We start from the raw sequence: 14949 nt of genomic DNA, 5'->3' as shown, positions 1-14949 counted from the left end.
CCCTTCACACAGGAACCTCCAGCTACTGTTTTCATAGCCTACAAAGCGTAACCTGATCCCCTTCGGGGTACCTTGACGCCTCTGAGATAGTGGAACATTTACAATCGCATGACTCCCCCAAGTTCTTAAGTGCTTGAGGTTTGGACTTTTGCCGTAAATCAAAGAAAAAGGAATATTGCTAATGGCACTCGACCAAGTCCTGTTGCAGAGATAATTAGCTGCAACAAACGCTTCTCCCCACAATTGTGGCTCAGCCTTTGCATCTTTCATCAGGCATTCCATTTTCTGCTTCAAAGTTCCAATTCTCCTCTCAGCGCTCCCGTTTTGCCAAGAGCTTTTCAGATCTGCAAGCTTGTGAGTTATGCCAGTCTTTTTGCAGAACCTCTTGAACTCCAAGGATTGAAACTCTCCTGCCCGATCCGTCAAAAATCCCTGGACCTGCTTCTGCAAAGATCTTTCAACATACCTCACCCATTCTTTCACCGTGTTTAAACATTCACATTTGTGCTTTAACAAATACACCCACGAGAACCGGGTCTTATCATCTAAAATAATTAAAGCATATTTGGCTTTTCCATAACTCACAGGAAAAGGTCCCGTCAAGTCCATATGAATCAATCCCAGCACATCCTTGTGCCTCCAGTCTCTGACGCGAGGAATATTCATCACCTTAGACTTAGCAACTTTGCAAACAGAGCAATCTAAATATTTCTTACAACCCTGAACCTTTACTCCTTCAGAGAAACTCAGAGTTTTGTTCAGAGCCTTAAAGTTTGCATGTCCAAGTCTCCTGTGAAATAAATGGATGCAATTGTCATAAGGAGGCAAATTTTCATTAGCCATACAACCTGCTTGACTTTTTGAAACTCCTTCCTCATTAGGATTGTTATCTATGAAATACAATCCATTTTGCAGCTTTCCCATTCCTCTTAGGAGTCCATGCTTACGAATAAAGCATTTGTCTTTTTCAAAAGTCACACAGAAATCCTTTTCTGTCATATTGGAAACTCCTAGAAGGGAAAAATTCAAACTGGGGACAAACAATGCATTCTCAAAACACTCCTTCAAAAAAGGCAAGAAGCATGTTCCTTCCCCGGATGCTTGGATCGACGTCCCATCAGCCAATGCTACAGATTTTTCAGAAGAGTCCCTGAAGTTCTGGAAACAGTCACGTCTATTAGAAATCACCTTAGAACAAGCAGAGTCTATGAGCCAATTATTGCTCCCGCCTTCCGCTTGCCTGCAGAGCTGATTTCTCACTCCTGCCGTGACTAGCTGCACTGATTTTTTCTTTTGAAAAGAATTACTTTTCCAATGAGGTTCTTCTTCATTGGGCTCTGATTGTAATTTTACTTTACAATCTTTTTTATAATGCCCCATCTTCCCGCATTGAAAGCAATGAAGAATCTTTTTAGGCTTGGACTTTTTCAAAGTTGAGTACGCTGACTCATCTTCCTCCTTCTTCACCAAAGCCTTAACCCCTTCATACCCAGACCATTTTGTAAATGTGTCTGGTCTGCTGCCTCAGCTGCTCTCGGCTTCCTTTCTTACTCTCCTTTTTTGTTGTTCCTCCAACAATCTTCCGGAGATATAATTTAAAGACAAGTCCTGGACTCGCATGGCCTCTAAAGTAGTCACCAGCACGTCCCAAGACGGTGGTAAGCTGGACAAAACCACATACACTTTCATCTCGTCAGAAGCCTGCAGATCTTAAGCTTTCAAAGCAGTCTCTTAATTCCTGCAAATGAGCTTTTATATCACCTCCCTCTTTCAAAAGTGTGCAGTAAAGCTTTCTGGTCAAGCTAATGCGAGCTCCTGCGGTCTCTCTGACATATACCAGTCTGAGTTTAGTCCAGATAACGTCAACAGTGTCTTCTCTGCTTATAAAAGACAACTGATGGTTCCTCATAGACAACACAATTTGAGCCTTCACCCTCTCAGCGCGACGTCCCCACTCGAGTAACTCGGCTGCATTCAAATCTTCTGCCGGGGCATTAATTACAACGTCCCACAGTCCAAGATTTCTTAGGCACATTTCTATCTTAAATGACCATGACACATAATTGCTGTCTGTAAGTAACTGTATAAGGACAGTGTTCCCAAAATTTACTGCCATAATTTTAACAGGTTGTTTCTGGTTTTACAACCCCTTCAGTGGTTTAATTTCTCTTAGGGCCTGACCGGCTATCCAGATTCAGATTCCTCAGTGCCCTTTTAAATTCAAACCACTCCTGCCAGACCTCCTCCGTGTGATTTTTTCCAAGACAAATGCTATCCAAAATAGCTTCTATTGTTTTTCTCCCAACAACTTTTCCAAAAAGACGCTCCAGATTTATAATCAACCATGGCTTAGTCCTTAAGTCCTACTGCACTTGCTGAGAGAAAACTCCTGCGTTATGGCTCAGCTTGGAATACTGAGCCCATAACCTGTTGAGTTATGGTTATGTAAGCTGTTTAGTTATGGCTCAGACTGGAACTCTGGCACATAACCTTTTGTAATAAGTCTCTGTCTGGGAAACCAGAGACTAGCAGAGTTGCAGCGGTTCTCAGCCAAGAGACAGCAAAGACATAAATTAAGGCAAAGGATTCTTGTAGGTTAAAATAAATCCTTTACTGGCAGATACACATAATTTAGTTATGGCGATACAGGTACAAATACTTACAAACGGTCAATCAATACAGCACACATCAAGTTGGGTAATTGGAAGGACATGAACTTGCAAAACACATTTACTTTTGTAGACAACCTGTACAGTGATGCAACTCTTTGCAACCCTTAATTGATGAAAACTACTTAGACAATAATTCAATTATTACACTCAGTGTCCAGGTGGAAAGTTGACCTTTAAGTTCTGCTGAGTCCTCTGTTCTTCCAGATCCTCAGAAATTATCAAAACAATGGAAAAACAAAACCAAGATCCATTCCAGGATCTAACAGGCTTTTCATCTCAATATCTATTAGTTTTAGGCTTTCCCAAAGCTAAAGAAATTCTGAAACAGCACTTATCGGACATCGAAAGACAAAACAGCTTGTCCACAATGCGGAAGTCAAGTCCTCATCTTAAACTGTCCTCATTTAGTCCTGCAGATAAGACACTGGTGTATTTACAGCAGCTCACATACCCTAAACATAGAACAGCCTTTTCAAGAGCATGCCTCGATGTGCTTCCTTCTGCGGTTCTAGAAGGCCACTTTAGGAGAACTCCATACCATAATCGAGTATGTATCTGTGGAGATGTTAATATCGAAACCATTGCCCACGTGCTGTTATTTTGCTCTTTGTACAGAAATACTCATGAAGAGTTATTATCGCCTTATCCAGGGCTTTCAACTGATTATTATGTGAACTTTCTTTTCAAGGATTGCAACAGGATGGTTACAGCAAACACTGAGAAATTTTTAGCAATTGCTATTAAAATGAGGGCTGCAATTGCTCCCTGAGTTTTAAATTATATAATTTTAGCCTTAACTGTATTTAATGTTTTATTTGCTTGGAGATACTGAGTTTTATATGTTAAGGACTTTGTTTTTTCTTGAACTCAGGACCGCCCAGAGAGCTTTGGCTATGGGGTGGTATATAAATAAATAAATTTATTGTCTGTTTTATGCCTTATGTTCAGTTAATTGTTCTAAATTGCAATGGCCAATGACTTGGTGCAAATAAAATTTGATTGATGTGTGAAATTTCAGGGGGAAAACAGGGGTGAGCATTATACACATCCCTTCCTGAATTGTCATGGTCATGATTTGAATCAGGGCCATGTGCATTTACTCGAGTGTAAGGAAACCTATCATGCACAGGTGATTGCCAGAACATTTAAGCCTCTAGCAGTGACAGCATAAGTTGTCCTACTGTCTGAGGCGGAAAAAATGCACCTCGCTGACCCCTTTAGCTGCTGCCCCCCCACCTTGCTCTGAAGGGTCTGTCACGATCCAAGGCATGGGTGGCAGGGTCCTTAGGCAGGAACGGGGCAGGGACAGATGGAGACGGAACTGGCTTGGGCGGTTGGAATACTGGTGGAGCAAGCTGGGGTTGAGGCACGGGTCTTGGGTGACAGAGTCCAACAGAGGGCCAGAGGCCGGAGGCAGATCCAGGAAACAGGCACAAGGTCAGACACAGGTTCAGAGTCCAAGCAGGGGCCAGAGGCAGAAGAGAGGTCCAGTCAACAAGCAGGCAAGGTCCAGGCAGGGATTAAGGAAAGAGGCAGAGTCCAGGAGGAACAGAATCCAAACAAGAGCCAGAGGCAAAAGTCAATGGTCAAAGGCAAAGCAAGGTTCAGGAACGTACCAGGTAGCAAAGGGGGCAGAGGCGTGGTCAAGATGAGCAAGAGGTCCGGTGAGGCAAGATCCGAGGTAGTAAATGGTCAGGAACTAGCTGCAGCTAGCACGAGAGACGATGTTGCTGTAGCAAAGGCTGAAGGTGAAATGCAGCTCTTTTATAGGCCTTTCCTGGCAGCTCCCAGCTGTTCCATGGGAGTCCACTTGGGAGTGCCTGCTGGTCTGGGCCTGAACCCTGGAAGGCTTTACCAGCCAGAGCTGACATCCTGCGAAGCCCTGAAGCTGGTTCTATGGCAGGCTGCCGCCAGATGGTGCTGCAGGACAGGACAGATCCTGACAGGGTCCTTCTTTAGGCATTGTGGACAAGGTGGCCCCCAAGATCACCTGTGTTGCCTGTTCTCCCCCTCAGCCTTCCGTTCTTGAATGCTGAATTGTATGTTCCATGAGTGGAAGGTACAATTTTCCTTTTGGAGATCATTGGCTTTTTTTGGTTCTTTTCTGTTTTGAGATGAATGCTGAATAATGTGTTACATCTGAAGTTAATCCTCTTCAGATGAGAAGTATATGGGAAAATTCTGGAGCAGATTATAAAGAAGTCAATCTGTAAACACCTTGAAAACAATGTGGTGATCACTAGAAGCCAACATGGATTTGTCAAGAACAAGTCTTGTCAGACAAATTTGATCTCATTTTTTGATAGGGTAACCTCCCTTGTGGACTGTGGGAATGCTGTGGACGTCATATATCTTGACTTCAGCAAAGCTTTTGACAAAGTACCACATGACATTTTGATTAACAAACTAGCTAAAAGTGGGCTAGATGGAACAACTATTAGGTGCATTCACAGTTGGCTACAGAATCGGTCTCAAAGAGTACTTATCAATGGAACCTTCTTAAACTTGGGAGAGGCAACGAGTGGGGTACCGCAAGGCTCAGTCCTGGGCCCAGTGCTCTTCAACATTTTTATTAATGATTTGGACGAGGAGGTGCAGGGAACGCTTATCAAATTTGTAGATGACACAAAATTGGGTGGGATAGCTAATACCCTGGAAGACAGAAACAAACTTCAAAGTGATCTTGATAGGCTGGAGTGCTGGGCTGAAAACAACAGAATGAAATTTAATAGGGATAAATGCCAAGTTCTACATTTAGGAAATAGAAACCAAATACACAGTTACAAGATGGGGCATACTTGGCTCAGCAATACTACAAATGAGAAGGGTCTTGGAATTGTTGTAGATTGCAAGCTGAATATGAGCCAACAGTGTGATATGGCTGCAAGAAAGGCAAATGCTATTTTGGGCTGCATTAATAGAAGTATAGCTTCCAAATCACGTGAGGTACTGGTTCCTCTCTATTCGGCCCTGGTAGGCCTCATCTAGAGTATTGCGTCCAGTTCTGGGCTCCACAATTCAAGAAGGACGCAGACAAGCTGGAGCGTGTTCAGAGGAGGGCAACCAGGATGATCAGGGGTCTGGAAACAAAGCCCTATGAAGAGAGACTGAAAGAACTGGGCATGTTTAGCCTGGAGAAGAGAAGATTGAGGGGAGACATGATAGCACTCTTCAAATACTTAAAAGGTTGTCCCACAGAAGAGGGCCAGGATCTCTTCTCGATCCTCCGAGAGTGCAGGACATGGAATAACGGGCTCAAGTTAAAGGAAGCCAGATTCCAGCTGGACATCAGGAAAACTTCCTGACTGTTAGAGCAGTGCGACAATGGAATCAGTTACCTAGGGAGGTTGTGGGCTCTCCCACACTAGAGGCCTTCAAGAGGCAGCTGGACAACCATCTGTCAGGGATGCTTTAGGGTGGATTCCTGCATTGAGCAGGGGGTTGGACTCGATGGCCTTGTAGGCCCCTTCCAACTCTGCTATTCTATGATTCTATGATAAGCAGCAGTAAATGAACTTCCAGGAAATAATTCCATGTAGATAATTTCAGATCTGCCCCTGGAAAGACCACCAGTTAAACTTTAAGACTCCTTAGCTGTTGGTTTGGTTTTTTGAGAAAGCTGTCCAATGTTTTCATTGAAGTGCATTTAATAGTGTAATCTGGAAGCCAAATTTCAGCCCTTTTATAATACCACGTGGCCCTCCAGCTCCCAAGCAAGAGGCACAAGGTATGGATTGCTTGTGACCATGGGACTTGGTAGCATTTTGTGGATTAAAATGTGGCTTTTGGCCTGCTGACATAGACTTCCTTGTCAAGATGACTCTTCAGCTAAACTAGTGACTAAGGTTATAGGCTTTGACAGATTGAGAGCTTGCAAAGAAAGGAAGGAAATCTTTCCCTTTCATAGACTTAGGCCGATTAAGCTGTAGGATTTATTTTTATTTCTAGAGTCCATGGTTAAACTTTGGCCTCTGGTACCAGGCGTTATACTGGGGGCTGTAGTTGGGCTGAAAAGGTTACTCATACATTTATAAATAAATGAATGAATAAATAAAGCAAGTTCTGGGAATAACATCACTTATACTTTTCCAGTGTCTTGCATTTAGCCATGATTAAAAACAGTTCTGCCCTGCTGTTTCCATTAGTCAACTTATTTCCATAGTTGCAAGATTTTCAAATGAAGATCCATTTTAATTAAAAACTTATTACTTTTGTTTTATGTTTAAGCTACAGCTAATCTTCCAGTAAAGAGCACTTGGGCCTGTTCAGACAGCACGCTAAACCATGGTTAGGCCACTCACCCATTTGCAATAAATGGTTAGTAAGCGTGTTTAAACTGTGGTTATGTAGCCACCATGGTTAGGAATGGTTTACATGACACGCTAAACCATAATGTTTAGCTCAAAATGCTTAACCACTGTGGATTAGCTTGTTGTCTGAACCGGGTCCTTTCTTTGGATGCTTCCTTGAGTGATTCCTTTGGGTGCTTTTGAAAACTCATGAAAACTGTATAGGTTATGGATGAGGCATGTAGTAGATATCCTGGGATGATGCATAATCAAGTTGAGTTGGCATAATTGGAGCAAGCATCTTGATGTGTTTGGGACATTAGAGCAGTTTCTGTGGATCTTTTTCATGGATGTCCAGTGCCAGGTGTGATCTAAGAGTCAAATCATTAACACTGATGGCATTTTGAGGCTTGATCTGGTTTAATTGGCATCCCATTTTGAAGGCTATAAAAGGAAAATTGGAAATTTTGAATTGACAAAAGTGTTAATATTTGGTCAGGGCAACTTCATTAGTCAATTGAGAAGTAATATAAAACCCGGACAGAGCCCACCTTCTGACATTTTAATCTTTTTTTTTCTAAATCAGTGCAGCAATCTGTTTAGTGCTACGTGGATAACAATGCATTAAAATAAACATATACGTCAAGTTCTCTAGTTTAGAAAAGACACCCACCCCCTACTGCCTTAGAAGAAAAACCTTCCAAATGCCTGATGGATTAGGATGGAAGCAAATCAAGCTGTCTTACAGCTCTTTTGTATTTGCAGTGGTGATGCTCATGCACTTTAAACTCACTCTCTCTCTCTCTCTCTCTCTCTGTGTGTGTGTGTGTGTGTGCACACGCCCACACACACATGCTTATTCTGTCTTCCTATAGAGGTGGTAGAGAAGTCTCATTTGTATGTCCTTGTAACTTTGAGGCAAAAGGGGAGAATATTAAAAGAGCACTCAAGTTTTTGTTCGTTATATTTACTAGGGGTGTGCTCTCAGTCCCGGAATTATCTAGTAACTGCAAACATCTGCGCAACATTCAATCTTCCAGAGCGGATTTTGGACGCTTCCAAACCCATCGATTAATATCAGAGTGGAGACGTGCCCAATTGAGTACGTCTCCACTCAAAATGATCCGACTCATCAAAATTATCCAACTCATTTTCAGGGGTCAGTGTTCTGTGTGTGTGTGTGTGTGTCAATTGAATATCTCCATATTTGGAAGATGTTGAGTGGGATGAGGGGTAGCTTTGATATTAACATCTGAGGCTAACCAATTAGGAATTGCCACAGTGCTGTCTGTGACCATGTTCTCCTCCAATCACAGTGTTTGGGGGAGTGGGAAACACTAACTGGTTATGGGGTGGGGGTGGGGAGAGGCAGTGCATTTCTGTGTGGACTCATACATATTTCCACAGTGTGAAAGTGCTGCTGGGTTAGCTGGCATTGTGAGTGAGAAAGCTTCTACGGCTGAGTCAGGCACAGACAGGCTCTTTATTTCAGTTAAACTATTACTCCTGTTGGTTGGCTGGGCTTCCAGTGCAGGGGAGGGGGCTCCATCCAATAGATTTGGAGGGCACCAGGTTGGGGAAGGCTGGAATAGAAACTTCCAGCAGCAGCAGTGGAGCTCTCATCAGCAAAGTAAAGGATAAATGCACCCTCCATAAATGCACAGGGGTGGATTAATGTCTGTGTCTGTGTGTTTTAAGGAGGGAATGGTTTGAGGGGGGAAATTTAAAAATTCCTAAAAAATCAAAGCATGAATGGATCTGCTACAAACTTGGCATGCCTAAAGCGCTCTTTAAGACCTATTACTGTGCATAGTTTCATCTCTTTATCTGTAAAAATTACACAGATGTGAGCATTTTTGTTAATTTCCATTTAAAAATTCCTAAAAATGAAAGCATGAAAGGATCTGATTAATTCTTGGCATGGCTAAAGCCCTCCTTAAGAGCTATCACCGTGCCAAGTTTCATCTCTTTGTCTTTAAAAATGAGGGCGCTGTAAGCATTATCAGATTTGCAGATGACACAAAATTGGGTGGGATAGCTAATACCCTGGAAGTCAGAAACAAACTTCAAAGTGATCTTGATAGGCTGGAGTGCTGGGCTGAAAACAACAGAATGAAATTTAATAGGGATAAATGCCAAGTTCTACATCTAGGAAATAGAAACCAAATGCACAGTTACAAGATGGGAGATACTTAGCTCAGCAATACTACAAATGAGAAGGGTCTTGGAATTGTTGTAGATCGCAAGCTGAATATGAGCGAACAGTGTGATATGGCTGCAAGAAAGGCAAATACTATTTTGGGCTGCGTTAATAGAAGTATAGCTTCCAAATCGCGTCAGGTACTGGTTCCTCTCTATTCGGCCTTGGTTAGGCCTCATCTAGAGTATTGCGTCCAGTTCTGGGCACCACAATTCAGGAAGGATGCAGACAAGCTGGAACTTGTTCAGAGGAGGGCAACCAGGATATTCAGGGGTCTGGAAACAGCTCTATGAAGAGAGACGGAAAGAACTGGGCATGTTTAGCCTGGAGAAGAGAAGATTGAGGGGAGACATGATAGCACTCTTCAAATACTTAAAAGGTGGTCACACAGAGGAGGGCCAGGATCTCTTCTCGATCATCCCAGAGTGCAGGACACGGAATAACGGGCTCAAGTTACAGGAAGCCAGATTCCAGGTGGACATCAGGAAAAACTTCCTTACTGTCAGAACATTACAACAATGGAACCAGTTACCTAGGGAGGTTGTGGGCTCTCTCACACTAGAGGCATTCAAGAGGCAGCTGGACAACCATCTGTCAGGGATGCTTTAGGGTGGATTCCTGCATTGAGCAGGGGGTTGGACTCTATGGCCTTATGGGACCCTTCCAACTCTACTATTCTATAATTCTATGATTCATTTGATTAATTTCCATCGACTAGAGTGGTTATCCGAAAACAGGCGGTTCTCCGGCGGAGCAGAGTGAGGGGAGCTGCTCTTAAAATGGGGCAGAGAATTGCCTCAATGGACCTCTGGCTTGAATTTAGAGGTGGAGAAGACCCACTTTGCACACCCCTAATATTTTCCACAGTTCTATGCCACCTGTTAAATGTTTTCAAGGTATAGTAAAACAATTTAAAAAGTTTATTACATATACAAATAAGCTTTAAATATTTTTCATTTCAGGAAATTGTCTTGGTGGTGTTTTTTGGTGCAGAATATGTGGTGAGGCTCTGGTCTGCTGGTTGCAGGAGCAAATACGTTGGTATTAAGGGAAGAATACGTTTTGCTAGGAAGCCTATATCGATAATAGGTGAGACCTTCTGTTTTAAATATTAAAATATATTTTTGAATTGCGCCCTTGACCTTTTTTAATGGAAGGAATATGCCGGCTCTATGAACACTCGAGTTGACTAATGCTTGTAGATGCATATTTTATAAGCCTTGGGAATTCATTATTATTATTATTATTATTATTAGTAGTAGTAGTAGTAGTAGTAGCAGCAGTAGTAATACATTTGTTGTTCATATTTCCCTTTAATTATGGTTTTCCTAGGTGGCATTAGGAGAGTCTCTGTTCTCTGACCTTAAGTCCTCACTCCTGCAGCATGGGAATAATCATATTGGCCTACTTTCAGTGCTGTTGTTTTCTTTCTGAGATGGGCAGAAATTTACTAACTAAAATCCTATATATAGGCTAAGCATTACAGCATGGTTTCTTTCCTCTTCCTGCTGCTTTCTAAGGACTCCAGAACAGGGGGTTGCAGCCATCACTTCTAGTTTTGCCAATCCTTCTGAATAAGCATGGATACCATTAGGCCTCATGGCCTATAGATTTCAATGGGAGATTTAACATTAACTCCCTAACTCATTGAAATCAGTGGGCATTAAGTAACTTTTTGACGCACTGTGGACAAAAAGGAATATTCAGAGGTCATTTCTAGCAGGTTGAGCTTGCAAACCAGATAGTGGCACTGTAGGAGTTGTGCTTATGTGTCGTTAATACATTTCTTCAACTAAAGAAAAGGAAATAAGCAAGAAAAGCTGTATTAAAGCTGTTCCTGAAAGTGGTTCTTATCTGAATCATTCAGGTGCTTTCTACTGTATTTCTTCAATTGTAACACGCCATTGATTGTAAGACGCACACTAATTTCAGTACCACCAACAGAAAAAAAACACCTAAGACACACCCGTGATTCTAAGACGCACCCCACTTTTAAAGATGTTTATATGGGGGGAAAAGTGCGTCTTGGAATCGAAGAAATAGGGTAGTATCATAACTACCCTTTCAGTTTGGCACCCATCAGACAAGATGTGAATAGTTCAATAGCTGGCATTTATACAACACTTTAAAATATTTAAATCAGTTGGCCTACATTAACTTACTGTTACCCATATTTGAGATGGTGGAACAATAGCTAAGAGAAGGGGGGGAGTGTTTTCTAAGGGGAAGATGATATTCAAACCACGACTTCCAGTTTCATAGCTTTTCACATGGACCTTTTGTAGTAGTATGATCAAAATCGGTTACTCATTGAAGTTTGTGGGTCTTTTTCACGATGTTGTCATGCTCCAGTACCTCTCCTGCCCTTTTTGATGTTTATTCTGTCATTTTTAAACTGACATAAAATGCAGTAACAAATATACACCACCATCAAAGAGCTGGTGCATTTAAGGGATAGTGTAATATTCCTGTAACGTTGCAGTGCCATCTGCTGGCTGTTTAACTGGAACTTATGGAATTTCCTCACAAAGGAAACCACCCTAAAAAAGATGGGGGGGGGGAGGAAAGGGGGAGGCACATTTATTGTGTCCATTTTAATCCCAGAAAGACTCCACAAGAAGAAAGCCTGATAAGAGTGCACGTTTTTTGCTCCAATCAGCTACTGCAATAAAACAACTCTCCAGTTATTCCAGAAATAGCTCCAATATTACCTCCACTTTATATGATATGAATGCCCAGACACGCGCACACACACACACACACACACACACACACATATAAAACTTTGCCGTGGATGATTCCTTCTACTTTGTAATGTAAATTATTGTTAAATTCATGCCTCAAGGGCATATCTACCTTAAAAACTTGATACTGGTAGTTTGGTGGTAATGTATTGCGAATTCTCTACCACACCACCTTTCTATCACTAAATATTTTTATAAATAATAATAATAGTGATGATGGTGATGATTTCCCCATGATGAATACATATATTATCTCACTGTTGCCTCTGGTCAGACTTCGCAGGTTTTTGAAGTGCTTCAAAACATGCAAAACCTGTAAGCAGATACGATAGTGAGAAGAATGCCTTTATAATTAATATTTTTCAACACTATGGAAAAAAATAGTCAACTTTAGACTTTGATGATTTTTAATACAAATAGATTGAAACATAAAATGTATATCTTCTCAAAGGGGTTCCCTCTTTCTTTGGTTGATGTTCATACATACTAACAGTTTACATTATCTCCTTTTGACAGATCTCATTGTCGTGATTGCTTCAATTATTGTTCTGAGTGTAGGATCAAACGGACAAGTATTTGCTACATCTGCAATAAGGTATGTCATATAATTTTATGTTTGCTACAGAAATTTTTGAAATCTTCTTGTAAAACATTTGAATTGACTTAATTCTGCCAAGACATTTATTAGAACTTAAATACAAGCTATATTTGTCGTCTCCTCCTCCTCCTCCTCCTCTTTCTTCAATATCATCAACATCATCATTTCTAGGGTGACCATATTTTGGAAACCAAAAAGGAGGACAACATGGTCGCCCCCAAGGGGGCGTGCCCACCCGAACATAGCCTTGGTCACATGTCTGATTTTACAACACACTGTGACATAACAACCTTTTAAAAAGTTGGACCTTTGTATCACCTGACTATATTTTATTATTAGAAGGCGTCGATACATTTCCACCTGGTCCTATAAAACTTCTGACTCTGGCCTAACTCCTCAGTCTCTGCTGCTCATAGACTGCCCATCCCTGCTTACCTGCTTTCTGGCTTGATTACCAGCTTCCCTCCAAAAGATCAGCCTTTACTGTATTAATAATAACCTTGGATTAGGAAAATGAGAAGATTCATTCATGGTTATGAGTGCAAAGGAGTTGGACATCAGATAGACTGCATGTATTAGGGTGACCATATTTTGGAAACCAAAAAAGGAGGACAACATGGTCGCCACCAAGGGGGCATGCCCACCCGAACATAGCCTTGGTCACATGTCTGATTTTACAGAACACATTTAAGACAAATCTGTTCTACATAACATCTTAATGTTAAAATCACTGAAATAAAGAACAAGTGAGAGATTCAATGTATCTGAAATTAACTTCACTCACTCCTACTTTTGTAGGTTTTGCTGTACTTGGAAGCTTTTGCTATACTCTGTGTGTTACATTCTCCCCTTCCCTCAAATATCTTTTCCGACTGTATCTTCACTCATTGCAAGCTGCTGTTGTTGTTAACAGGGTTTGCTACTGGCCCCAGATCTGTTGAGCATCCTCGTTCAGGGCCAAGTCCAAGAGTACACCCAAACAGTGAACTTGAGTCTTCAGGGAGAGTGTAACTCCATGCAGTAGTAACCTGAGGCTCTCAAAATATGCGATCAGGAAGTACAACAAAGTTGCCATCATCTAGCAGTCAGGCTTAACATTCCATAAAATATGTATGCCCATGCTTTAAGATCTTCTGGAGAAGCCCTTCTTTCAGTCCCACCATCTTCACAGGCGCGCTTGGTGGGAACATGGGAGAGGGCCTTCTTGGTGGCTGCTCCAGTGCGCTGGAACTCTCTTCCCCGGGGAAGCTAGACATACATACTTCTTTATTACGATCCATAGATCCATGAAAAAAACACAGAACAAGGATCAAACATGAAATCATACAGTTGGAGCTATTATCAGCTTATGTCTAATACATAGAGAGCTCTAATCCTGGCCGCCACTGTAAGAAATTTAGCAACAGCCAAAGTTATTCTTGAGGACTTATCTTCCAACAGAAACTTAACATAAAATTTGTCTGAACTTCTGGACAGTTTGCTCAACAATGGGGTGATCATAAGATGGCGAGCCTGATTATAAAAGCTACAGGACAGAAGGATATGCTCCATCGTCTCCACTTCCATGTTCCTACAGGGGCACCGTCGTTCCTGATAGGGGACACCAGCATATCTGCCCTGAAGTAATTCAATAGAATAAACATTGCATCTGGCCTTGGAGAAAGCAATACGATATTTAGCCACCGACAGGTTCTTTAGATAGTCAGCCAGCTGAAGAGGCCCAACGTCATGAACATGCAATGCACTGGGAGAGCAGGAAACATAAGAGCGAGCGCGTAAGTCGCAGAAGGCTCTATCCCACAGTCTTTGTTTAACAGATTTCATAGCAAAATTCAAGCCCAGATTAAGGAGGAGGGAAGAGGAGAGACCGATTGAAGCTGCCTTCCTGGCAAGAAGCTTGGACCAACTATTCACATAGTTGTCCTGAGACAGACATGGAAGCAGACCTGAGCCCCTCCCAAAAAGACTAACTTCCATCCAAAATTTTAAGGCAGACCACCAAGCCCTAAGTGAGAGAGAGCTTTCCCCGGTTTCCAACAAAAGTACCGAATTAGGGACACACTTTGGGAGTTGAAGAAGGGTCCTCAAAAACCTTGTCTGTAGCCTATCTATCTCAGATGTTAATCCCCCTATCCAGATGTTGGAGGCATATAAAAGCTGGGCTGCAGACTTGGCATTAAACACTTTGATGGCAGACAGTATAAACATTCCTCCTTTAGAAAAGAAAAAGTGTGTTATTGCGGCTGAACTGACTGAAGCTTTGTTAAGGGTGGCCGATCTATGGGCACTCCAGGACAGGGTATGATGGAATAACAGCCCCAGGTAGGAGAAATTTTTCTCCTGTTCCAGGATATGCCCATCAAGGGACCACCGACGTTGAGAAAATCTATTTTCAAAGACCATGACTTTAGATTTCTCAAAATTAATTTTCAGATCATTGGTCAAA

At 41.9% G+C, this 14949-nt stretch overlaps 1 protein-coding gene across 1 annotated transcript in view; it reads left to right on the top strand.

Annotated features, from left to right (window-relative positions):
• Positions 1 to 14949, top strand: part of LOC134404312 (potassium voltage-gated channel subfamily KQT member 1-like) — a 466408-nt gene that overhangs the window by 57283 nt on the left and 394176 nt on the right. Inside the window, exons 3-4 of the mRNA XM_063135026.1 lie at positions 10124 to 10250; positions 12422 to 12500. Of these exons, the coding sequence (XP_062991096.1) occupies positions 10124 to 10250; positions 12422 to 12500 (206 nt within the window). The remainder of the gene's footprint in view (positions 1 to 10123; positions 10251 to 12421; positions 12501 to 14949) is intronic.

This window comes from Elgaria multicarinata, chromosome 9 (genome assembly GCF_023053635.1).
Source record: "Elgaria multicarinata webbii isolate HBS135686 ecotype San Diego chromosome 9, rElgMul1.1.pri, whole genome shotgun sequence".
Taxonomy (NCBI): domain Eukaryota; kingdom Metazoa; phylum Chordata; class Lepidosauria; order Squamata; family Anguidae; genus Elgaria; species Elgaria multicarinata.
Note: the sequence above shows the minus strand (reverse complement) of the source record. Positions and strands in the feature narration are given on the sequence as shown.